The 23,813-nt window shown below is 38.3% G+C and overlaps 1 protein-coding gene across 6 annotated transcripts in view; it reads left to right on the plus strand.

The window, feature by feature from the left end:
* The first annotated feature begins 1,740 nt into the window (after positions 1 to 1,740).
* The window catches only part of ZNF236 (zinc finger protein 236), a 72,935-nt gene continuing 50,862 nt past the window's right edge, over positions 1,741 to 23,813 (plus strand). For 4 of the 6 annotated variants that reach the window (XM_054284618.1, XM_054284620.1, XM_054284619.1 and 1 more), the window contains exons 1-5: positions 12,436 to 12,559; positions 14,009 to 14,173; positions 18,149 to 18,327; positions 19,838 to 19,962; positions 23,116 to 23,288. In XM_054284618.1, the coding sequence (XP_054140593.1) occupies positions 12,533 to 12,559; positions 14,009 to 14,173; positions 18,149 to 18,327; positions 19,838 to 19,962; positions 23,116 to 23,288 (669 nt within the window). In that variant the 5' untranslated portion in view covers positions 12,436 to 12,532. Of the gene's footprint in view, positions 1,805 to 2,050; positions 2,077 to 12,416; positions 12,560 to 14,008; positions 14,174 to 18,148; positions 18,328 to 19,837; positions 19,963 to 23,115; positions 23,289 to 23,813 lie in introns of those variants that run through there. The other 2 variants (XM_054284622.1, XM_054284623.1) reach the window with 2 other exon arrangements.

Genomic DNA, 23,813 nt, shown 5'->3' on the forward strand with positions numbered 1-23,813 from the left:
TGGGGGGAGGAAAAAGGGACATCCTGGAAGGCAATGAGAAGAACTTGCACATTTTAAACAGTTTGGCAAATAAGCAGCAGCAAGCCAGTTCAGTGGCAATGGGCTTTGGATGCATTTTTGGCTGTAAGACTTGAGTTGCCAAAAAATGTTAAAAAAGGTAGTTTGATCGCTGCAGGCAGTATTCTCATACAAGTTCCCTCTGCACAGAAATATATTCATTTTAAAAAGGTATTTAAAAATCAAAAGTTGTAGGAAACCCACACAACTCACAAGCTTTAGAGTCTTAAACAGGTCCAACTAAAGAGATAATAGAAGAAAAAGAATCAAGTAATTAATCAAAAGTATTTTGTATTGATTTATTTAGGAAGAAAGAGGTGTAATAAACACCTAATTTTAGAAGCTCAACACTTGTGTATTAAACAATGACATACAGCAGTGTCTTTGGAAGCAATGAAATCTATGAAGTGCAGAACATGCTGTCAAGAAAAGCATATGCAACTTTATTGGTATCTTTCCAGAGAGTGCAGTTCTATTGCACACCAGTTACAGGGGACAGAATCAAACTCTGGCCTCTGATACCAAAAAATCACTATTCAATGACCCAGTTATCTTTTATGACAACTCACATCATGATCTGGAGAGGGACTTCTGACAAGGCTCACTCATGAGGAGTGACAGAACAAGAGGGAATGGCTTTAAACCGAAGGAGGGTACATTGCATATTGAAAAGGAATTATTTACTGTGAGGGTAGTGAGACACTGGCACAAGCTGCCCAGAGAAGCTGTAGATGCTCCATCCCTGCAAGTGTTCAAGGCCAGGCTGGATGGGGCTTGAACAACCTGATCTAGTCAAAAGTGTCATTGTTCATGGGCAGGGGCATTGGAACAAGATGATCTTCATAGGGTCTCTTCCAACCCAAACCACCCTGTGATTCTAAGATCTCCTTGAACAGCAATTTGGTTCAGGTAGCAAAGCTTGGCCAGGGCACAGCCAGGCCAAACAATTTCAGCAAGTTCAGCTGGCTTCAGCAGCAAACCCTGCCTGCCCTGGCAGCTGTGTGGGCTGGAGTGAGTCCCATGTGCTCACGTTTTGTACCCCTCAGCCTAAAACCAGAATTCATGGAGGGTGTGTGAGGGTAAGGAAGGGAACCATCGCCCACAAGGAACAGAAACAGAGAATGCCCACAGCTGGAAGGACCCACAAGGATCATGGAGCCCAACTCCCAGCCCTGTGCAGGACAGCCCCAAGACCACACTGTGTGCCTGAGAGCATTGCCCGAACACCCCTTGAACTCTGTCAGGCTGGTGCTGTGACCACTTCCCTGGGGAGCCTGTTCCAGTGCCCAAACACCCTCTGGGTGAAGAAGCATTTCCTAGTACCTAATAGCCAACCTAAATGTGCCCTGACACAACTTCAGACCATTAACCACATGGCTCTGGCCCACTCCTGCTGACTTTCAGGCTCTAAGAGCCGTACCCTCACGGAATCACAGAACTGTTAAGAGTTGGAAGGGACATGTAATCCAAGTCCTCTGCCACGACAGGGTCAGCTAAAGCAGGGGACACAGGTACTCGTGCAGGTGGAAGCCACAGGCAGGCCGATCCACCATGCCAAACCCCGCTCGGCCCGCTCCCGTTCCCATTCCAGGGCCTGCCCCACACGGGCGCCCTGCGGGCCCCGCCCGCCGCCGCACCCGGATGTACCGACCTCCCCCCAGCCTGGCACAGGCCGGCGCATGCGCACCGGGGGCCGCCGCCGCCCCTCACCCGCCGTGCGCCCCCCGCCCGCCCGCCCGGCCCTGCCGTGAGTTCGCCGCTGCCCCGCTCGTCCCCTGCCCGCCTCCCCCGGCAGGGAGCGCCGGCGCCCGCCCCCCGCAGCCCGTGTGTAGGGCCGGGCCCGCCCGCTCGTCCCCGCCCCTCCGTCCCCCCTCCGCCCGTTGTCAAGAGTGTGTGTGTGTGGTGTGTCCGTGTGTGCGTGCGCCGGGGGGGGCGGGAGGGACGGGTTGGGGGCGGCCATGCCGAGGGGGCGGCCCCCCGAGCCCGGCGGGGAGAGTGGCGAGGCCGGCGCCGAGGCAGGTAACGAGCGCGGCCGGGCTGGCGCGATCCGCGCCCGGGGGTGGCAGGCGAGAAGCCTCCGCGGGCTCCGCATATAGTCCCCGGATATGGGGGAGGAAGGCCGGGTCTATTGTGCGAGGGTACAGGCGAGAGGGCGGAGGGGAGGAGAGGAGAGCGGAGGGAGCCGGGCCCGGCCCTGCGCAATGAGACCGGGCGGGCAGCGGCGGAGCGGGCCCGGGCGGCCTCCCCGCCGCCTCCCGCCGGGGCAGCGCGGCCGTGGCTGTGATGGCCGGCGGAGGAGCAGGGCTCCTCGGGCCTGGCCCTCCTCCTCCTCCTCCTCCTTCTCCCTCCTGCCGCCGTGCGGGACCCGGAGCCGGAGGAAGAGCTCGGGCCAGCTTGCGGCGGGCAGGACGGGAAGGCTCCGGCTCCTTCCGCTCTCCCTCTCCTTCTTCTCCCGGCCAAATTAACGAGACTTTCGAATAAAGCATGATAAACAAATAGGAAATGAGATTCAACTCGCCCATCTTTCTGATTTACAAGGACGACGTTATTTTTAAGTTTCTTGTTATTTTCCTTTAAAAACGCCTTTGCAGTCGTTTTCTACGTGAATATATGTGTAAAAAAACCCAAACCCAGCCGGTTTTCTCTCCCAACATGTATTAGTCTCTCGCTTAAGTTTGAACGTTTTTGATTGTATTTTATTGCCGTTGATGTCAGGGGAGCGCGTTCAGGGCAGGATTGCTTTGATGGTTGGGGAGCGCTTTTTTTTTTTTTTTTTTTTTTTGAGTTTTATGGCTCTTTTGTGTTGTTCGCTCCTGCTGATGATACTGTGGTTATGTGTGCAATATCGAAATAAGGTCCACAAACAAAAAATGTTGTGATTCAGGTAGGCCTGAAACCCTCATAAGTGACTTCTCCTTAGCATGTAGCAGTAGGTGTTTAATTGAAAGATGTATTTTTAACAGATAGAATGGAAAGACATTTCATAAAGCATTCTAATACCATACCTATTTCAGTAATGAAAAGTCATCCAATTAATATTTTAAGTATGTATTTAGAATATTTTGTTTTCCTAGTGTTTTCAGATGAGTTCTGGCTCTGCAATGGGAACGTGTAGGTGAGCCTTCTGTGGAATACTTTTCTGTAGAATTGAAATGTGCTGACAGGCAAAGAAAAAGCTGTGCTGTTACGTGAGAGTTGGGAAGTTGGGAAAGATTTTTTTCTACATTATGGAAAGCCAGATGGGCCACAGGTTCCTACCAGAAGTGGTGGGGGATTTTTTTTTTTTTTTTTTTTGTTCTGTTGTGGCTATTCATCTCAGCTTTTGATCACTAAGTAGTAAGGATATAAAGAAAGTCCCAAAGAACTTTTGGTGTTACTAGCTTTGGAGATTGAGGTGGTCTTGTTTGTTTGTTTTATTATTTAAACTAAAGATCTCCTTAGTTCTCTGGTAGTTTTGAAAGGGTATGCATGTGTCATACATGCGTGAACTCCTATAGTAATGGCATGATGTGCAAATGAGAAAAGGATGAGAACTGAGAATTGAGACAAGCTGCCCAGGCAGCTACAGCCTAGTAGCTGTATTCATTTTGCTTGTAGTGTGACCTTGATCTTACACTGTTTCTATGGTAAGATGTGCATATGGCTGACAAGACTTAATGTGAGTTTCATCACATTCTCTGTTTTTCACATTTTCATTTATTTTAAAAGAAGTTTGCCAGTTTATTAATGATATTTTTTTCACAGAGGTGGTTTGAATGCAGTTGAGAATTACAGGATCTGGGGCTGTCACAGGGATTGAGAGACATTTGCAAGGACTGGCCTAAATAGGCAAGTTTTGTGGATTCTGATGGGTTTGGTCCTTGAGATTTCAGCAGTTTGGGAGAGCAGTGAAGTCAATGTTGGCAAGCAGCACATTTTTTTCTGCACTTCTCTGTGACAAAAAAAGGTCATGAATGAGGAAGCTCTGGCTGAGCAGGACTGCATGAATCTGGGAAATTTATGTTCTCAGGACATTTGGCTGTTTGTCCTGTTCAGATACAGGCTTTGAAAACTGGTTGTGCATTTCATGGGTTTCACTTTTACCAGAAGGAATTTTATTTAGAAAATAGGTGTTCACAAAAATATGTTTCATATCTTTTACTTAGGCAATTGCATTGGTTTAGATTTTTTTGAAGTGTGGTCCTTGGAATTCCTACAGCCATGCTATGCTGGTGTCTGTCATGGAAATGTTGCTCTCTGTAGTTGTACAGTCTGTATGTTTATGGTAATTCAGCTTTGGGAGAAAATAAAGTGAATCAATAATGTTTTATGTAGCTTCCTTTGACAAACCACCATGCATGTCAAAGACTAGAACAAGTTCTTTGTTCTAGGAAAGTTAAATGTGTTGGATAAGAAAAATGAACTCTAGGCAGCAGTAGTCAAAATAATATCTTGACCTCAATAGCTGATACTTTAAAAGATCCTTTTCCTTTTTTGGTATTGTATTGTTTTCCCAAACCATTTTGCAATTATTTTTTTTTTAACTCAGTTGAACAGCTCAAATTAACCTCTCTGGTGAAAACTGAAACATGCTAGGTTGTGTCTGAGCATAAGGAAACACTTCTTTACTGTGAGGGTGACTGAGCACAGCAGTGGTTGCACAAGGGAGTTGTGAGGTCTCCTTCCGAAGAGAGGCCCTTTCTGGTTTTACCTGTGGCGTTTGTCACTGGCTAGCGGCAACATGAAATGAGCAGTTTGGACTTTTGCTATCTGATCATTTTCAAATAGCAGGAAAGGAATGCTTTGAACAGCAAAATGAAATATTTCAGGGTGTACTGAGGCAGTTTTTCAGCCTAGAGTGTATGTCCTTTATTAAACCCAAGGGCTAGTTTGAAACAAGTCTGAACTGAGTTCCTTTATGAGTGCAGTTAAAACTTGAGTATTTCATGTCTTCAGAGGGCCTCAATTGTAACAGAAGTCACACATGGAGAGTGATAAATATTAAATAGACAAAGCTAGGAAACACAGAGATTACATAATTTTAAGTCTGCCTCTGCAGAGCTGGCTGTATTTTGTTTGTGCTGTCAGTCTTCTAGCAGCATTTTGGGTGTGAGTGCATTGAATTAGGGGAAAAGCAATTCAGAGGCTTTGCATCCCAATTTTATATTACTGAAGAAAAATGAAATTTGAACACATCAGTTAAATGTTACCAATTTTTTGTTATGTAGATTATTTTAGTAGTTTTGCATTAGGGTTTTATGTGGTGTGACTGACAGGAGAAGAATAGGTGAGTGATGTCATGCAGGCAAGAATGACAAGGTTATGGTACAGCTTGTGTGGTGTGCTCTAAATCTCTTAAATACAATAGCTATAGGTAATTTCTTTGGAAAACGTGAAGAAGGAACAACTGCTCAAGCTTTTGCCTTAGGAAAACATTCATATTTAGGCTTTAATGGTGATACTCTGGTATCTCACTGTTCTGCATAAAAAAAATCCCCATTTATGTACAAAGGGGCATGTTGGGTGATAAAGATGGTGAACTTGGATTACACTGGCGTGCTTTAATTCCACACTAGTTCCTCACTATACTTGAAATAATTTCCATGTCTTTTCCCAAGTGATCTATGCAGTTGAATAACTTGTGTTCTGTCCATGCGATAGCTTCAGTTCTTGTTCTGTCCCTTGTCCATAGCTTTCCACCAGTTGCAGAAATTTTACTTCCTATTGCATCTATGCTGATGCATTCATACCTCATTTATTCCCATGCATTAAGTGCTTCCAAATATAATTAAAATTTCTATTTGAGATCTCTCATGTCCCTCTTCTGATTTTTATTGCTGCAGTTGGATTATGTTCATTCTCCAGAAGAGGGAAGACCATGTAGTAAATCATTTAGTTCATTCAGAAGTTTCTGTTAGCAGTGTAGTGGCTGGGCACAGGTAAAGGTCATGACTTCACACATGAGAAATCCAAATCATGTGGAAACAAACAGCTGAAAAATGGTAGCTTGGTACATTCAAATGCAGCTGTCAAAAAAGTGTAACTCCTGTTTTGGAGCATTTAGCAATAAATATAGCAAGATTGACCTAAATGTCAAACAAAGGTGTCAAAGTTGCTGAAGGAAATGCCAGATTTCAGTTGTCTGTGTAGGTTAGGATGATGTGGATGGTGTATCTGTGTGGTGGGTTGGCCTTGGCCAGCGATTAAGCACCCTCTAACCACTCACTCACTTTGTCCTGCAGTAGGGTGAGAGAAAGAATGGGAATAGCAAAAGCAAGAAAAAGCTTGTAGATAAAGGCAGTTGAGGAAATAAAGGGGGAAAGCTTAAAAAAAAAAGGTAAACCCCCCCCCCTCAACCAGCCAAATTGCCAAGCAACAAAAAAGCCCAAGCAAGTGGTGCAAAGGTAAATGTTTGCCATCACTCTCAGAGGTGCAGTCTGGTGCTCAGTCTCTGAGCCGAGAACACTACCTTGGAAGAACTACCCCCAGTTTTATATTGCTGAGCATGATGGTTTAAGGCTTGGAACATCCCTTTGTGTTAGCTCCAGCCTTTCTCCCACCCTCAGCCTACCCACTGTGGGGGCAAAGTGAGAAACAGAGAAGGCCTTCATGCTGTGCAGCACTGTTCAGCAATAGCTTAAGCAGTGATGTTAGCAGCATTGTTTTAGTCACAAATTGAAGCACAGCACCATATGGGCTGATAGGAAGGAAGTTAACTCTATCCCAGCCAGACAAAGTGCAACCTACTTAGCATCTCAGTGGCTGTGATGGAACTTTGAATTTTGTGTCGTCAGAGTTAATTCAGGCTTCTCTGCAGCAGAGGTGCAGCAGTGTGGCTTTGCTCTGTCTGGACTCTGCTCCTGAGAGGAGTGCATCTACTTTATGTTGGCACATGCCAAGTAACTGGCCCCTGGATGTCCATCCCAGCAGTATGTTCCAGATTAAGTGTTGACCAAAGCATAATAAAAATACCTTGTCTTATATGAGCATATCTTGATTGATTTATGGTTTTTTTCAGAGTTGAGTCCTCCTGCTCTTCCCATTAGAGGTCAGAAGGAATGCCTGCTGTTTTTGTTTAGGGTGCTGAGCTAGATTTAAACTAACCTATTGCTTTTATGATTGCAGAACTAAGCAAAATGTTTTAATGATTCATTATAATTTGTGTTCTATGAGTTCAAGTGTAGTATGAGGAAATGTCAGTATTGCCATCCCTGTTTTGTTCCCTTGTCCTACCACTTTCTTTCCGCTCATAAATTAGTAAATAGGTTTTGATAGGGTCAGACCCTTTTGTCCCTAGGCTTGCTAGCTGCCATTTAACATAAGTGACAAGTTTTCACCCATGAATTTTACAAGCTTGAGTGTTTATTTGCAATGTCCTTTCAGTTGGATTGGAGGAGGTTATTAGAGATCTAATAAGGCTGTGCTGCATTCACAGCTGAATGAGTCCATCTGCGCTTTGCAGAGAGGGCTGTGGGCTGCCATGAGGCACAGTGCTGCTTACATAAGGAGGGAATGGCTGGGAGTGCTCTAATTCTGTTTTCCCCCTTCCACATTGAGTTGTCATCAGTGGCTTCTAGCAGAGAGCACCTGCTTGCTGACTCAACTCCTGAGGTCAAGTGTTGGTGAAGGCTGTATCACAGCTGAATTCACCCAGTGATTATGGCTGCTCTGTGAGGGACAATAAATTCAGGAAAGACATTACAGGTTGTAACATTAGGAGTATTCAAGTAAGACTGTGTTTAAACTGAAAGTTTGTTATCATTGATAGGTGCTTTGCAAATCAGATTCTTCTATTTTTGGGCACTTTCGAGAAACTAAGAATACAGACAAAAATATGTTTGACAGTGCATGTTGACAAAGATGTGTTTGATGGTGCATAATGAGCTAAGTGCTCCCTGTTTATGTTAATTGTATTGATACTTGACTGTCTCTCCCAAGCTGTGAAGGAATAAGGTTGATTTATGCTGCAGCTAGACTAACATGCAAATTGAGAAAAAAAAAGTAGAAAGTGACAGTAGCTTCTGTGCTGTTTCTATGCAGCTAATACTGATAAATGCAAATGTTTGAAACTATCCTTCTGTTCAGCAAGGTTTATCATTTGTTGTAGTGTGCAGACCTGAAAGAATCACTTATTTTTCAGGAGGTTTGTTACTTGAATAGTTATTTTCTGTTTTCTCTCTCTGTGTTTGTTTATGGATATTAATAAGAAGCTGCTCTCTAATAAGAGCATGTCAATTTTTGTGTGATTGTGTTGGTGCTACTTAATCAGTTAATATCTTCTTGAACTAAAACCTCAGACTTTTAATTCTGTGGTTTTGGCTTGAATGGCATTCTGAATTGCATTAATTCATTAAAAAAGCAGACTTGTGTTCTCATCTGCCAGATATACCTGACAATAAAAAGATTGCTTAATTTGTGTTTCTAATACTTATATTTACATATATTACAATAAGACAACATAAGCATCATATTGGCTATTAATAAGATTCTTGCTAATATGATAAATGATAAATGTGTCCATCAAATGTTGTGTCAGTTATGTCAGTATTTTGATTTTTTTCACTTGGGTACCCAGGGAATGTTTGGAATTGTTTCATTTTTCTTAATTGACGGATTTCTCAGTGGATTTAAAAATTACATGGTTCATGCCCCACTGCTAGCTTCTTGAACTTGCTTTTGTCTGCATGTTTTTTTGGTATTCAAAAGTATCAGTCTTTAAGATAGGTTCAGTCTTTTGCAGCATTTGGCTTGTTTGATGATCCAAGCTGATGCACCATAAGCATTTTTTCCCTCTGATATAGGGAAAGATTATTTATTGCTGATTTATCTGAAATACAGTAGTGTAGGTTATTACTCTGACTTGTTATGAAAGAGGTATCAGTGTAAATAAAGTTTTCATTGGGATAGCGATTCTTCTAACAAACAAATTATGTCAAACGGTTATTTCATTTTGAAATACTTTTTTAATAACATTGAAATGAAAACAGTCCTGAGTCTTACTTCATGAGGCTGTGACACCTGCCTGAAAAGTCAAAATATGGCTCACTTGTTTGTTACTTCTTTAATTGACAGTGTCTTTCCTGCCTTTCTGTTACCCAGTTGTTGGATTTCAGGAGAGATATTTTTCTGAATACTCTCCTTGTTAGTAGAAGAGTAATTATAAAGTCACTTCCTACATCTTTAATAAAAAGGAGCTGTTCAATTCTCTGAAATATCCAGTATTTAGTGGGTGATACAGGATAGGACTGTTTTAGTGACAATACAAAGGAAAAAAGACATTGTAGTCTCATCTCTCCCATAGGCTACTTCAGACATAGTGGTAATGAATAAATGAGTTTGTGTTTTAATTTAAACCTCTATTAGGTAGCAGTCCTGCCCTTTAAGAAAAAGCAAAGCAATTGAACTTTCAGAATTCTTTAATGTCCAAACTGGACTGTTTTAGTGGACATACTGGCTGTAACTACCTAGAACAGACTTCAGCCTGATCTCCCAGTAGCTGAGCCTTTGAAGACTTCTGGAGTCTAACCTAAGTTGATTTGCTGTGCCTTGTCCTTAAGGATTTCTGCACTCAGAGTCTTCTGCCAAGAGAAGCTGGACTTTACAGTCCAGTTGGTGATTCTAGAGTCCAGTCCTGATTCCCCAATGTCTTTCCTTTGCTTTTTAGCAGTATGAAAGATAGGACCAAAAAACCCTGCAAGATTTGGCTTTGGAAAGAGTTACAAAAATTTTCATTGAAAGAGTAATGCTTAAAATGTTACAACTGTAAGCAGTCCATTTGCTATATGGGTGCCTTCTGTTTCTTCTTCCATGGGATCTGAGTGCCTCTGGGAAGGTGGAACAGCTTGGAGGCAGCTCAGGGTTTATGATCATCCATGAACTAGTCTTGAGAACTTTGTGATGCTTTGGCGTGGGATGTGATGTGTTCAACTCGTCATTTTTCTAAGTTCAGGCTGTTTTTCTGTTCTTTTCTATGAAATAGTTTAAGATTATGCATTTGTTGCCTCTTTCTGTTTATTTTAGTGGTGGTCATTCCTGTCTTTTTACAGAAAAGCTGAACGACTTTCAGGTACTGCATCAGGTGGTCTGATTTTGTAGAATTGTAGTAATCAAGTTCTGCTGAAATATTACAAGATACTCAATTTTTTGTTCTATACTTAAACTCCTTTTTCAATTGCAGAAGAAAGTTCACAGCCTGTAGATTAATCAGTGTTAGTCAATACAGATATGATACACATTTTAATAAAAATGGTACATAGGTATATTATTGACCCAAGACCAATACCACTTGGCAGTATTATTCAGAATCTAGTGAGCATGTTGGGATTTTGCTTCAAAGTGTAGAGAATTTAGCACCTTTGATGATGTCACTGCTACATTTTTGCTACTTCAATTGCTTCCACATTGTTTTTGCGAATTGCCCAGTGCCTTTGATCTTGAGAGCGAATGTTTAAAGATAATAATCTCTTTGGTTCAAGGAGAAGGTTTGAAGGCCTTTGGAAAGTCATGGATTGGATCATTTTTCAGTTGTCAGTTTAAAGTGAAAGGTCAGGCCTACGTGGGATTGAACAATTACTCCTTTTTCCAGAGGAAAGGAAAGCCTTGTGCATTATGTTTTCACATAGCCCAAGTATAGATGTAGGTTTTTCTTTCACTTCTCTTGTGATGCCATTATTTACAGAAACTGTTTTTGTGTCCTTTTTTCTAATCAGGCATATTTATCACAAGATTGCTTGAAGGTTTGTGTCTTGTAATTAAAGCGGTGGTTTTCAGCTTTTGAAGAAATGTGGCCATTTCAGGGTTGTTATTGATAGTGTCTGCATACTATGAATTTATAGTCTATTAAAGGGTGCAGTAAGTGTAAGTTTAAACATGATAAAGATAAGTGATGTTTGCATCATTCTCTTACAGAGAAATATTTGATAACTAAACTTTGCAAAACGAAATGTAATTGGGTCACTTAGTCCAGGAATGGGAAGTGCAAGTCCCTAGGGCGTTGGTTTTTGTTGTGATTTCTTGCCCAGATAAATTGTGCTGAAATGTTTCCTACAGCTTCCTCAACTACAAGCTTTTAAAGTTTGTTTATGAGAATTTTAGGAAGGAAAAAAAATGATCAGGACATAAGGTATTGATATTTTCTTTCCCCTTGTAAATGTTGTGGTGAATGAGAAAAGACTTTGAAGTGGGTGCAGTAGAGTGGAAATACTATATGAACTATATAATCTCCAATTTCCTCTGAGGAAATGTAAACAGGATGCTGTAAACTTCTGCTTGTGTTGTTACTTCCTATGCCTAGTTCTTACATACATGAAGAAAAGTACTGACTTAAAGAGAAACATCAGAAACCTTGCATGTCTAGATAATAAAATAAATATTCCTTTCTTTTTATGTTGTGTTGTTGATGCAGTTTTAGTTGTGGTAGTTTGAAACTGAATTCTATAGATTTTTTCCCCTTTCATGACTCTAACCTGCAGTACAGCCCTCCTGCCAGTTGCTTTTATTAAAGTTTTTCTTAAATAAAGGTAACTTTCTTAGTAATACAGGATCTTCTCAAATGTAAAATGTGTTTAACTTCCTCAGATTAATATTTTCCTTTTATCATAAAGTATTTATAGGATTGACTTCACTCGTTTGAGCAGGAGGATGTAGAAGTTTGTGACTTGATGTATCAAAAGTTACATGACTGTAGGAGTTCAAAAGAAAACTGTATGGGCTTAGACTGGGTCTGTTTAAAGAAAAATACATCTCTTTCTATTGATTGAATATGTATGCACTTAGACTTACAGTTTATTGCGTCTCTCTCAACTGCTTGAAACATTAGAGTTGTAAACCCAATACCAAAGATTTTAAAATAGGTTTTAATAAAGATTTTGTAATGCCAGAAGGAGAAGAAAGAACATATTTTTCTTAGGGAAGGAGCGAGCAAGAGAAGGGAGGGCAGACAATCTGTGTAGTCAGAACTGCTGACTATGTAGTTTTAAAAAACTTTTTTAGAAACCTGTGATGTAATATTATTAAAAGTAACCCCTGGCAGTCCCTTAGCCTTACTAGTGTTTTTTGCAAGGTTTCATTTTGTTTCAGACTTGATAGGTGTTTGTGAAGCACAGAAAGAATTTATTTCAAATTACTGGGGAAAGGTGATTATTTATGTCTGTAGTGACTGGCAGTTTGAGGTATGGATATATTTGGTTGATCCTGTGTCAATGGAAGCAGTGATATTTCAGCCTGAGATCTTCAAGATTCCTTGAAGTTACACTGTTGGATAAGTCAAAAATCTTAGAGGAATTGAAATAGTTTCTACTTTAAATTATCCTGTTTTTTTCAATAAATTGTAAGTAGATAAAATGTGACTTCATACAACTGTTTTATTGCTTGTTTTGTAGATGATGTTCTGACACCAACTGCAGAGAACGGTAATTTTCCCTACCAAGTCCCCAGCTTCCATAAGTGTGAGATTTGTTTGCTGTCTTTTCCAAGAGAGACCCAGTTCCAGCGCCATATGAGGGATCATGAGCAAAATGACAAGGTATGAGTTGTGCTAGATACAACTAGTGTGTATTGATATTTTCATATACTGTCAAGTGAAGCTAACACAAGATCTCTTTTCCATTTCTTTTCAGTCACACCACTAATAATTATTACTTGGGGACCTCAGAGTTTTGTGACATATCTCTTTTATGTTTTCTCGTGTTTCCTTTGAGATAGGACCTTCCTTTGATGCCCTTTAATTGGATTGTTGTTTCCAGATCAGTAGTTTTTAATTTTAGCCATTTTCTTTGATTTCTAAAATACCCAGGTGGATGGCAAAAGGTGTGAGGTTTTTTTCAATAGTTTGCAAAGTGATTCTACACATTAGCAATAAAAAGAAAATGATGCTTATATTTATTAAAAGGATCCTACTTGTAAACTAATTTAGTATGTATGTATTAATCAGTGGATTAATGTCATCACTTTAGCTTCTTACAAATCAAATTTGGGAAAGAATGAGAAGAATACCAATATGTGATTAAGACTGGACTGGCTTTCTAAATGAAGCTTTTGCCACAAGTTGCATCTGTAATATGAAGCATTTAATTTATTTCCTTTGCTTTCTTGTTCACAAAGTTAAACTACTGACATGTAATAGGAAAATAATTCTATTACTTTTTGAGGTAGCCCTAAATACAGATTAATTTTCACAAAATGTAGTATAATAATGGAGATAATTCATGTATACAAAGACAACTTACACAAGTTTCAGTGTTGTAAAATTGATAAGGTTAAGCCCATGCTATTGCACACTTATGTAAGAGCCTTTACATCCAAAAGTGAAAAGGCTCTTAAAGAATAGAAAACTGGATTTGCAGATACCAAATGAGGAGCAGTCAGGCCTAGTATAAACCAAGTGTTTTGCTGCTTTGATTATTAGTTTTACTTCAGGAGATTTCATGGAACCTCAGAATATGCTGAGTTGAAAGGACCCACAAGGATCATCAGGGCCAGCCCCTGGCGCTGTGCAGGACACCCCAAGAGTCACACCTTGTGCCTGAGTGCATTGTCTAAATCCTCCTTGAACTCTGTCAGACTGGTGCTGTGACCACCTCCCTGTGGAGCCTGTTCCAGTGTCCAGCCACCCTCTGGGTGAATCATGATCACAGTTAAAATAGGAGAATGTTTCTGACTCCTGCTCATTGCTCTCTCCTACGAACTTCACTCTTTTCAGACAGTCTCAGTTTTGAGTCTCTGGTTTCTTTAGTTCCCCTTCTTTCTTTTCCCTTTGTGCTCTTACAATGCTGTATTTGCATTTTCTGTAATGAGATGCAAAGAAGAGAATTAATCTTGGTATTAGTAAGCGTCATTATCCTATGTAGGTACTTGAATTGTTATTTTTTAATGTTTAACATTGTGATTTGTATGGTTATATGTGTCACTCAGGGTATATGTAGCTTATGGGAAGACTGAATTTTGTCTTTATATTTGTGATTTTAACAAACAGCCTCACCGGTGTGACCAGTGTCCGATGTCATTTAATGTTGAATTCAACTTGACCCTGCACAAATGTACTCACAATGGCGAAGATCCTACGTGTCCTGTGTGCAACAAGAAGTTTTCCAGAGTAGCCAGTCTGAAAGCACATATAATGCTACATGAGAAGGAGGAGGTAATTCATTTAAATTTATAACTTAATTTTGAAAAGACATGTCATAGTGGTTGTATTTAATACCTTACCTGTATGCTTTAGGTTTTGCGTAAATTTAGATTTTGAATAAATGATTTTGTTCTGAAGAAATATGAAACTTTACGTGGGGAGTCTGTTTTAATATTAGTTAAAGAAATTAATATCCTGATTATAAATAAGTGTTCCCATTGTGTCTTCATGAACAAAAGGAACTTGAGCATATTTGATAGATACCATATCATACTATATATAAACATTGACTGGTTGTTTGCATGTACTTTTATTTTGAAGATACTTCTGTGACTTAATCTACATTGATAAGCCTACACATAAGAGATAACGTGTGATCATATTTGATGGCAGATGTCATCGTGAGGCACTCTCACCATTCATAGAAATAAATGAAGCTGTTACCTTATCTACAGCTCCTACCTCTGTTTTTGTGTGGTTGGTTGTTTTGATTGAGGAGTACTTGTTCCTTCCCCATCAAAATTTAATTTTTCATTTTGATAGAGTGTTGATTAAATTCTTAGCAGTTTTTACATAGTGGTCGTATTTTGCACACTTTACAGTCTTTACTGCATTACAACAATTGCCAGAGTTGAATGCACTGCCCAAAATACCAAGTTTTTTATGATACAATTGCCTCTTCCTTCCATTAAGGCTTTTTTAAAATTGCACTTCATGTTGGAGAACTGGAGCTGAATCAGGAATGCATTTTTATTGTCCAACTTCCAATCACAAATGTAACAGTGGTGTGTTCTTCCATGCTAGTTGCTGGCAGCTTACAGCAGTTTTGACCTGTAAGTTGGGAGTAATAGGCCTTTGTGCACTTCTCCCTAAACCAGATGCAGGGCATGCCATCTGTAGAGGTTCCTTCTTTAATCCTTTTAGCTTGTGTTTTGTCATGTACACAGCCAAGTAGGCAGCCAAGTTAAGTGGACTGGAGTCCAATTTTGCTGTATATTGATGTATCTATAATGATAAATGGCTTAGTTGGTATTATTAAGGAAACTTGATTTATTAATTTCTTGAAACATAGAATAAGAAAGACACCTGAGGGTGGTTTTTGGTATTTATTTCTACCATTAAGTGATTTTTCATGCACTTCAGCAGTGCTGGTTTTTTTTGCTTTGGTGCAGATGTCAGAAGAATAGGCTGTGTGATGCCTTCCTATTTAAAATTCCATCTGCAGCTTGAAAATTAAATTTATAAAAATATGAACATATTTCAATTGCTAATGAATGTGTTTCTTATAATACCCAATAGTTTTTTGATAAAACAGAGGTGAATGTAGCAATTAATTCACATAAACCTGCAGGAATAACTTTCACAGTAATTATGCACAGGACCTGTAGGAGAGCTGGAATTTGAACTTGAAGCAGAGGGAATTGGTGATGGCACTGGCTGCCATTGAGGGGTTTTCCACAACGTGCAGGTTAACAAGTTAGGGGTGGAGTATGTTCTACCTCCTGTCTGCTCTTCTTCCTTTTGCTGTTAGAAGGGTTACAAATCTGAAATCAGAGCAGAGGTGCATATACATTAAGGGACATACATAGAGGGTAGAAGATTGCTTCACAAAATGAAATTTGGGGAGCTTTACCTTTGTGTTGTGCTGCATCAGGCAGCTTTATCTCCAGACAAATGCACATGGGAAAGAACAGAACAGCTCTAGTGAGATTTGGGAGAGTGGGTCTGTCTGTGAAACTTAGATTTTTGTGTTTGACTGCTCCATGTGAGAGGTTCTGGAAGGAATTTTCTGGGCCGTTGATACTGAGCTTGCAAGAGACTATTTTCTCCTCACATTCTTCCGTGATTTATGTGTGATAAACTGATGTGAGGGAAAAGCTGCACATTTGAAATTCCTCACTAATATGGGATAGCTTTCTCTTGAGAAGTCATTAAGAATATATCTTGTGTAAATATGACCCATCTTCTTGAGGATTGTTGAACATGTCAGTTTCCTCAGTGGAAATGCACAATAGTTTTCATTGCTACATTTTGCCCTGGCAGGATAGAAATGGTGAATAAAAAACAGAAACACCTTAATATGTTGAAAAAGTTAAAACTGATATTTGGTGGATATAAAATGAAAATTCGTTCATCCTTATAAGATCCTCTTGCTTTGGGTTTTTATGTTTTACTTTGTGTGATGTTGAGGTTTTGTTTGTTGTTTGTTTTGTTTTTAGAAATATCCACTGAATTTGATTTGTACTGTCTAATAATTGGTGAACAATGATCTTTTGAAAAAGTGCAGATTAAAATCCTTTATAGATGCTGGAAGTCATAGATACAAAACAGGTGAAGATCATGAGTTCCAAAGTGTTCTTCAGATGTTGCATCTGGTAAGATAGGGAGAGCTAAAACAGGCAGAATCCAATGAGTAGAGCTTTAAAAACTTTTTTCTGAGTTTGGGAATTTTGCATATGACCAGCTCCTTCTGTTTAACCGTGGCTTTAACCGTAGTGAGGTTACAGTGTTCAATTACTTGCTCTGTGCATGGTGGTGATTTTTTTGTTTGCTTGAGGAGCAAAAAATATATCTGGAATTGCCTACAGCATAATCTGTTTGGTGTGATATATAGGTGGGTTTTCTGTAGTTTTTCTGCTTTACTGTAATCTTGCTTTCCTACAGCAAATTTCACAGTACTGAACAGAATAATGAAGACTTTAATTGCGTCAAATAACTTCATCTTAGGTTATTTTTTTTGTTGTTTGTAGAAGTTGCTTAATAGAATATGTGTATTTGCAACTTAAGATGATACATATGCATATCCAAAAAATGCTGAGAAGCGATTCAAAATCCCTCAGTTTTGAGGTTGCTGAGCTTGGCATGGTAATTGTAAGTTTCCCGTCATAAAATTTTCCCCAACTTTTAGAAATCTAAGATCATAAACTAAATTTGTTGTATAAGAGCAGTAGATGCCCATAAGAAGTATTCTGGTTTGAATGTATGTCCTAGAAAAAAAAATTAGTGATTTGTTTCTCACTCTGTAACTTGAGTGCAGTAATAATGGCATCTAAATTAGATTAAACAAATAATTTTTGAATTGGTAATTAATTACATTAAAGGACTTCAGTTTTTTAAGCTTTTGTCTGGAAATGTGATATTGCAGAATTTTTTTTTCAGACTCAAAGAATAAATTTATTGTCAAAACAGTCCAAAAATAATAGTGGCATACCTGTGTTCCTCTTGATTAAAACATTCTTGTTAATATCCTTCTTGAAATGAACATGGTTGTTTTCTGTTTTTGTTTTTACTTTTCTTGTTGACCATTATAAGAGAGGAAAAAAGGGGGGAGGATAAGAAACATTTCAATTCACAGTGATAGTCACAATTACTTAAAACTGAGCTGATAAAAAAACCTTTCTGAAATTAATGCGTTGAAGAGATATCTGTCAGAAACACTGTGTCCTTCTTTATTTCTGTCATCTTTACTGTCAAGAAAGCTTAAAAGTCAGGGCTAACTGTGGTGGGATTACTGTTTAAAAATGACATTCAATATCATTTTAACCTATAAAAGTGTGAAATTCCTGAATGATTTGAACAGTCCCTGAACAGGTTCAATGATTTTGGTTAGAAAGTAATTATTTGTTCCAGGTGTTTCTGTAGACCATGGTGTAATGGCACTGGGGTGAGCTTCTGTGTGTGTCTTGAACCAGTCCACCGAGGAAATAGGGAGTGGTGAGGATGGTACTGAACTACTTGTTTCTGCTGCCATATGAAGTTTTTCAGAACGCAGTTCTACTGGTGTTTCTTAAAATATAAATATTAATATAGTCTTGCAGTGATTATTGTACATTATTTATATCACAGGGCTCGTAAACTCTTCTTGCTTGTATACTTCCCTTGCTGCGTCCTTCCAGCTGTCAGTGTCCATAGAAGGGTAAGTTAATCTACTTGAACAAAGCTTGTGCACTGCTATTTTGAAAAATCAGTCTCTATTATCTCTTTCAGAATCTTATCTGTTCAGAGTGTGGAGATGAATTCACTTTACAGAGTCAGCTGTCCATACACATGGAAGAACATCGTCAGGAATTGGCAGGCAGTAGGATTCACAGCTGCAAGTCTTGCAAAAAAGAATTTGAAACTTCCTCACAGCTAAAGGAGCATATGAAAACTCACTATAAAATAAGGTGACAATCATGGGTTTATAACAAAATGAGCAGATGTTACTTTTATGGTGATAGCTGGGAAAAGCAGAAGTAGTATTTCCAGTCAGCAAAGTACCATGATTTATGCAGATAATTTCTTTTCCTTGATATGCTGTTCTAAAATGACACTTTCTTTTTAAAACCTCGCTTAAGTGGATGGTTATTTTTGGAGGTCTTTTTTCCCCCTGTTTTTGTATTTAGGCACACATACTAAGCATAGTTCATCTGCAAGCTATTTGTAAATACACATTAAGTTTCTCTGATGCAAAGTGATTTTTGAAGTGTGCTTATGATTTTAAGCACTAATAGCAGTATATTGAAGCAAATGTATATTAATTTTACATAGCATTTATTATAATGACAAAAGTTTTAATGCTTTCATTCTGCAAAGATGTTACTTGTTCTTTGCAGTTTAATCATCTTTCCCCATTACAGCCTCCCATGAGTTTCTTGTAAATCTGAACAAGCACAAAATGAAAAGGGGGAAAAAAGAGCCCTGGTAAATGCTGTTCTTATTTTTGGTGAATATTTGTTCTGTCTTTTCTTTGAGAGCTCTCTAGTTTAACTTTACTTTGAGAAAGGTGAGAAGTACTTTAAGTTAGAAGAAAGAAAAACTTCTCTTGGTTTACTTTATATATTAAAAAAGCCTGAAGTCTTGACATCTGATCTCTTTTTTAATTTTCACTGTTTCTGTAAAAAGCAGATGAGGAAAATTGCATATTCAAAACCAAGAAATGCTGTATATTCCCTGTTCTTCTTACTAGAAGTTAATACAGATGCTATGTTGTGTTGCAAGAGGTTTAAACAAGTGTTGTAGATTTCAATCTGTGAACAGAAATTTAAAGGTTTGCAGTATCAAGTAAGGTTTGAGTTATGTTAATGTATTACCTGCTAAAACCATTGTTCTTGTGGACAACTCCTGTTTAGAGGTGTTAGGATGAATAAGCTAGTTAATTTGATTTGTAGCTAAATGAATTTTGGGAATTTATATTCTCTGTTTCTGTGGTTCTTAGGAGAATGTGATTTGTATTTGAGGGTCAGTGGTGAATATTTGGGTTGTTAAATTCTTAACTTGCTCTTACTGGACTTCAGCAACTGCATTTGTACTCCAGTGTGTGAGATTTGTGTGTTCTAGTTCATAATGAAGGACTTTGCTATATTCAGGCAAAAGAAATAGAGTTGAAGGTTCCCACCAAAATGTGAAGTCACTGTATACTATTGGTAAATAGAATTTACCCTGAAAATGTATGAAGAGAGCCTCTAAGATGTATCAGATCTTTACTGCAGAAATAACTAAAAGTCTTGGTGTATATAGGTACTGAGAAAAGAGCTGTTGGTGTTGTTCTTTCAGTGTCATTATGGAGTTTGGGTTTTCACTGTTGCAGCTGATACTATGTTGCCATCAAATTAACGCTATGTTAAAACTGATGGGGTAAAAGAAGCATCTTCAAAATAATGTCGTAATATATATATTTTTTTATTTAAATCACAGGGTATCAAATACCAGATCTTACAACAGAAACATTGATAGAAGTGGGTTTACCTATTCCTGTCCTCACTGTGGGAAGACGTTCCAGAAACCGAGTCAATTAACACGGCACGTTAGAATACACACAGGTAAGGCTGTGGAAGTACTTATGTTAATTTGGTTTTGTTTTAAAAATATCAGTTAACCTCTGAAATGCCATGTATTTTTTTCTCATGTTAGGACCTGAAATATTATTAATACATTTGGCTTATTAGATACAGTTACCTGTTGGTTTAAAATAAACTTTATGTAATTCATTTGCTTAGGAAATTTATATGCTTTTAAATTTTTCAGATTTATATGATTAGAAGCAGTTTAAAAATGTGAAAAAATCTATACATTTCATTTGTTTCCAAATATCACTTTTGGTACTTAGTTTCAATGGGCCTTAAAATCAGAATCTCTTGATAAGGGCCAGTCATCTACTTTAAATTAGATCTTATGTGCTCTAGAGAGCAGGTTCTAAAATCTAGTTGCAAAAAGAGCACAAGGACATGAGAATTAATGATACTAATGAAGTAGTAGTCTTGCATTTTTAAAATTGATGAATTTAAACTTAAGAAGTGGTTTTCTGAGGTGATAAGCATAGGTTGTAATAATTGAAGAAGTGCAGGTGCCTTTTCAAATTTGCAGAATGAGTAGGAATTGTTTTTTGCCACATTTATCATAAATATGTGCATGTTTAAACCATAAGCAATTGAAATAATTAAAAAATGCCAAGCATAAAATAATATAAAACTTTTGAAGTGTACAGATGACTATAAAAGCATACTTCTTATGTTTTAACCAGGTATACATTATTATAGCAAGAATTTGGCTTTAAACAAAGTCTTCATTGAAGATATTCCAGTGATATTCGATATGTATTTTTCATACGTACTGAATGAATTGCCATTTGTCTAGTTTTTAGTTAATTCAGGTATTCCTTTGTGTAAGTGTGCAATTCTGTTATTACACTGACTAATACTGTTGTAGTATCAATCACTGTAATATCACTGTTCAGACAGTGATGTGATGAGTTGCCATTTACAAGAATGGTCCTGTTTACAAAGAAATAAAAAGACCATTGTGTGACGCTTTCTTAAGAATCTTTTGAAGTTTTACAGATCTAGTTATAGAAAAGTAACACAAGAGGTCACCCTTGTACCTGCTTTAAAACAATTGCTTGAAAGTAATATCAAAAGAAGGTCAGTGAAAATTAACTTCAGTATTTTAGATTCTTGGCTCTATTTAATTCATTAGCTTATTTTAGTCAGAATAAATAAACAAGATTATAGTTGGTTATGGATGCTTTTTTAAAGCTTTGAAACGTTCAAGGGCATTTATTTTTTTCTTTTTTTTTGAAGACTGAAAGACATTTGTCTGTTGGGAAACAGAAAATGCAGTCCCAATCTGTGCATGATGGGAGGTCATTTTAAGTTCCAATTACCTTGCAAATACTCGTGTAATTTGTGAAGTATGTTAGTACTCCAAATCTGCAGACAATCTGTCTGGCATTTGGCTGCTTGAGGTACTGTAGATATGTAGAAAAGAACAACTCTGTTTTAGAGAATTTAGAATGCCCAAGTTTTTAAGTGTTAAAATAGCAGATCCGTGCACAATGGGTGACATTAGGTTAGTCTCTTAATTGCAGTCCTTTTTTTGTTCTAGCTAGTCATTTCAGGCACATACACCCTTCTGGGAAAAAAAATCCAGTCTCAGGGACTGCAATTCCCATATTAATAATTGAGTTATGAATTATTTGTCCCCCCTCTCAAATCTGTATTTTATTAAGTTACACTTGAGAAATACAGAAATTTCACGTTTCCACAATAGAGTTAAGATTTTGTTTTATAATGAGATTTATTTACATAGGCAAACTTAACCTGAAGCAATACTTCCATGTGTCCACCAGCCACTCTTACCAGAAGCTAAGCTTTTTGCCAATGAAAGCTTAATAGGAATTCATAGTTCCAGATGTGAATCAGTGTTCTTCATTTTAATATCTTCAAAAAAATGCACAGTTAAAACCTGCAATCCTTAAGGCACCTTCAAAACCTCTAAGCAGCAGAACAGAAGATACACATTCCTTCAGTGAGTTATATGCTTGAAATCAATTTCAGAAAAATAGCTGCTTTTGTTTCTTAATTAGAAATAGTAAGTTTAAAGTAAATGCAGTTACAGCTATAAAATTATAAATAATATAAAAATATTTATTAAAACTGATTTAGTGTGTACATGGTAGGAGTTACTGGTGTAGCAAAGATAGCACCCAGTGGTGTTTATACTGGTCTTGGCTATGGAAATGTGCAAAGGCAAGGTGTTAAATATTCTCAAGGTCCTAGAGTTACCACAGCTGAACTATTTCACTAAAAGAAAAAAAAGTAGTATTACTAAGTTCAAAGTGGAGGTTCCCAGGAGTTTAGTAGAACACGTGGTTGTAAGGAACTGAAATTTATCATTAGTAAGTTTATGTAGCTTTGTAATCTGTTTAGGCAATGCTCGTATGTTCTCTAACTGGGGGGTTCTTCATGCTTATCTGGTAACATACAAAAAGTGTAATTATACACAGCACTGAGGGCACCAAAATTGGGAATATGAACAGTTTTTGAAGTTATTTTCTGAGCAGAACTGTCTAAAACATTATTTCATTGCGTATTTTCAGTATGTGGTTGCAAAGAGTGAATGGCTCTTAATATTTATTGGGGAGTGGGAACCATATACCATCTTTTGCAGAGTTGCTGTAAGAATTTCTGATTTTAAATTAGATAAAGGTTTAAATTTGACTGTAAGTTATTTATTACTGTCCATTTATCCTCTGGGCCTGCTTGTTTTTTGTGAAGGTGTGTGCATTTTATAGGATTTGGTATAAAACATATCTGGGTTTCTTTTTTCTTTTTCCCTTTGTTTTTTTTTTTGCTCCAATGACTTTGCATAGCAGCTTTTGAGATCTTTCAAACCACAAGTTGAGAGAAGGTGTTTTGAATAATTGCTTCATCTAGATTTCCTTTATTTTACCCATTTAAACTGGTAATCATCAGCTAAGTCACAAAACCTTTTTAACAAGGCCGCATTTTCATCAGAGTAGGTGCTGAGGTTGGTAATTGAGGTAAACAATTTTATTGTCAAAACCTCCTAATAACATATATAATAACGTGTGTATTTTATTTTAATGGATACAATTTTTGGTTTAGCTACAGAAAACTGCTGACATTTACTTAAATCTCCTTACCCTTCCTCCTCCTGCCGCTGTTTCCCTGCAGGTGAAAGACCTTTCAAGTGCAGCGAGTGCGGGAAGGCCTTTAACCAGAAGGGGGCTCTGCAGACCCACATGATCAAGCACACGGGGGAGAAGCCCCACGCCTGTGCCTTTTGTCCCGCCGCCTTTTCCCAGAAAGGCAACCTGCAGTCACACATCCAGAGAGTTCACTCTGAGGTAAAGGCCATTATTCATCGAGTCCTGGCTGCTAACATGCATCTTAACTCGGTTTTGCTATTCCTGTGTGCTCCAACCAGTATGCATTTATTGCTATAGTGTAGATTCTGGTTTGCTATTTTTACCTCTGAGCTTTCCTTAGCTTGCTTGAATAAATGTACAGTCAGGAGAAGTAGCAAAACCTTCATTGGCAGTGTCTTTTCAGTACATGGGCAGACTAATGTATAGTGGGGTTAGGTGCACAAAAATGTACCTGTGTTTGTCTTGGGAGAACAAGGACTAGAATCAGATGAAAGTAAGCCAGAAGTAGCCGAGCAGAAAATGGTGAAAAATTTCAATGCCAAGCAGCGACTCACTAATTCTATTTTAGAACATACTTGCCATTTGTCTTTGAAGTATGTTTTGCAGCCTTTTACAGAGTGTTTTTGGTTACAAGTAGAAGAGAATTCCAGAATAAGTTCTTTTAAAAAAAATTATTCAGACCTCTTTATGTCTGGATTTTTTCTCTTTTTGGCAGACAATTTT

Source organism: Melozone crissalis, unplaced genomic scaffold (genome assembly GCF_028551555.1).
Source record: "Melozone crissalis strain CALT ecotype California unplaced genomic scaffold, PUWL_Pcris_2 ptg000042l_1, whole genome shotgun sequence".
Classification (NCBI taxonomy): domain Eukaryota; kingdom Metazoa; phylum Chordata; class Aves; order Passeriformes; family Passerellidae; genus Melozone; species Melozone crissalis.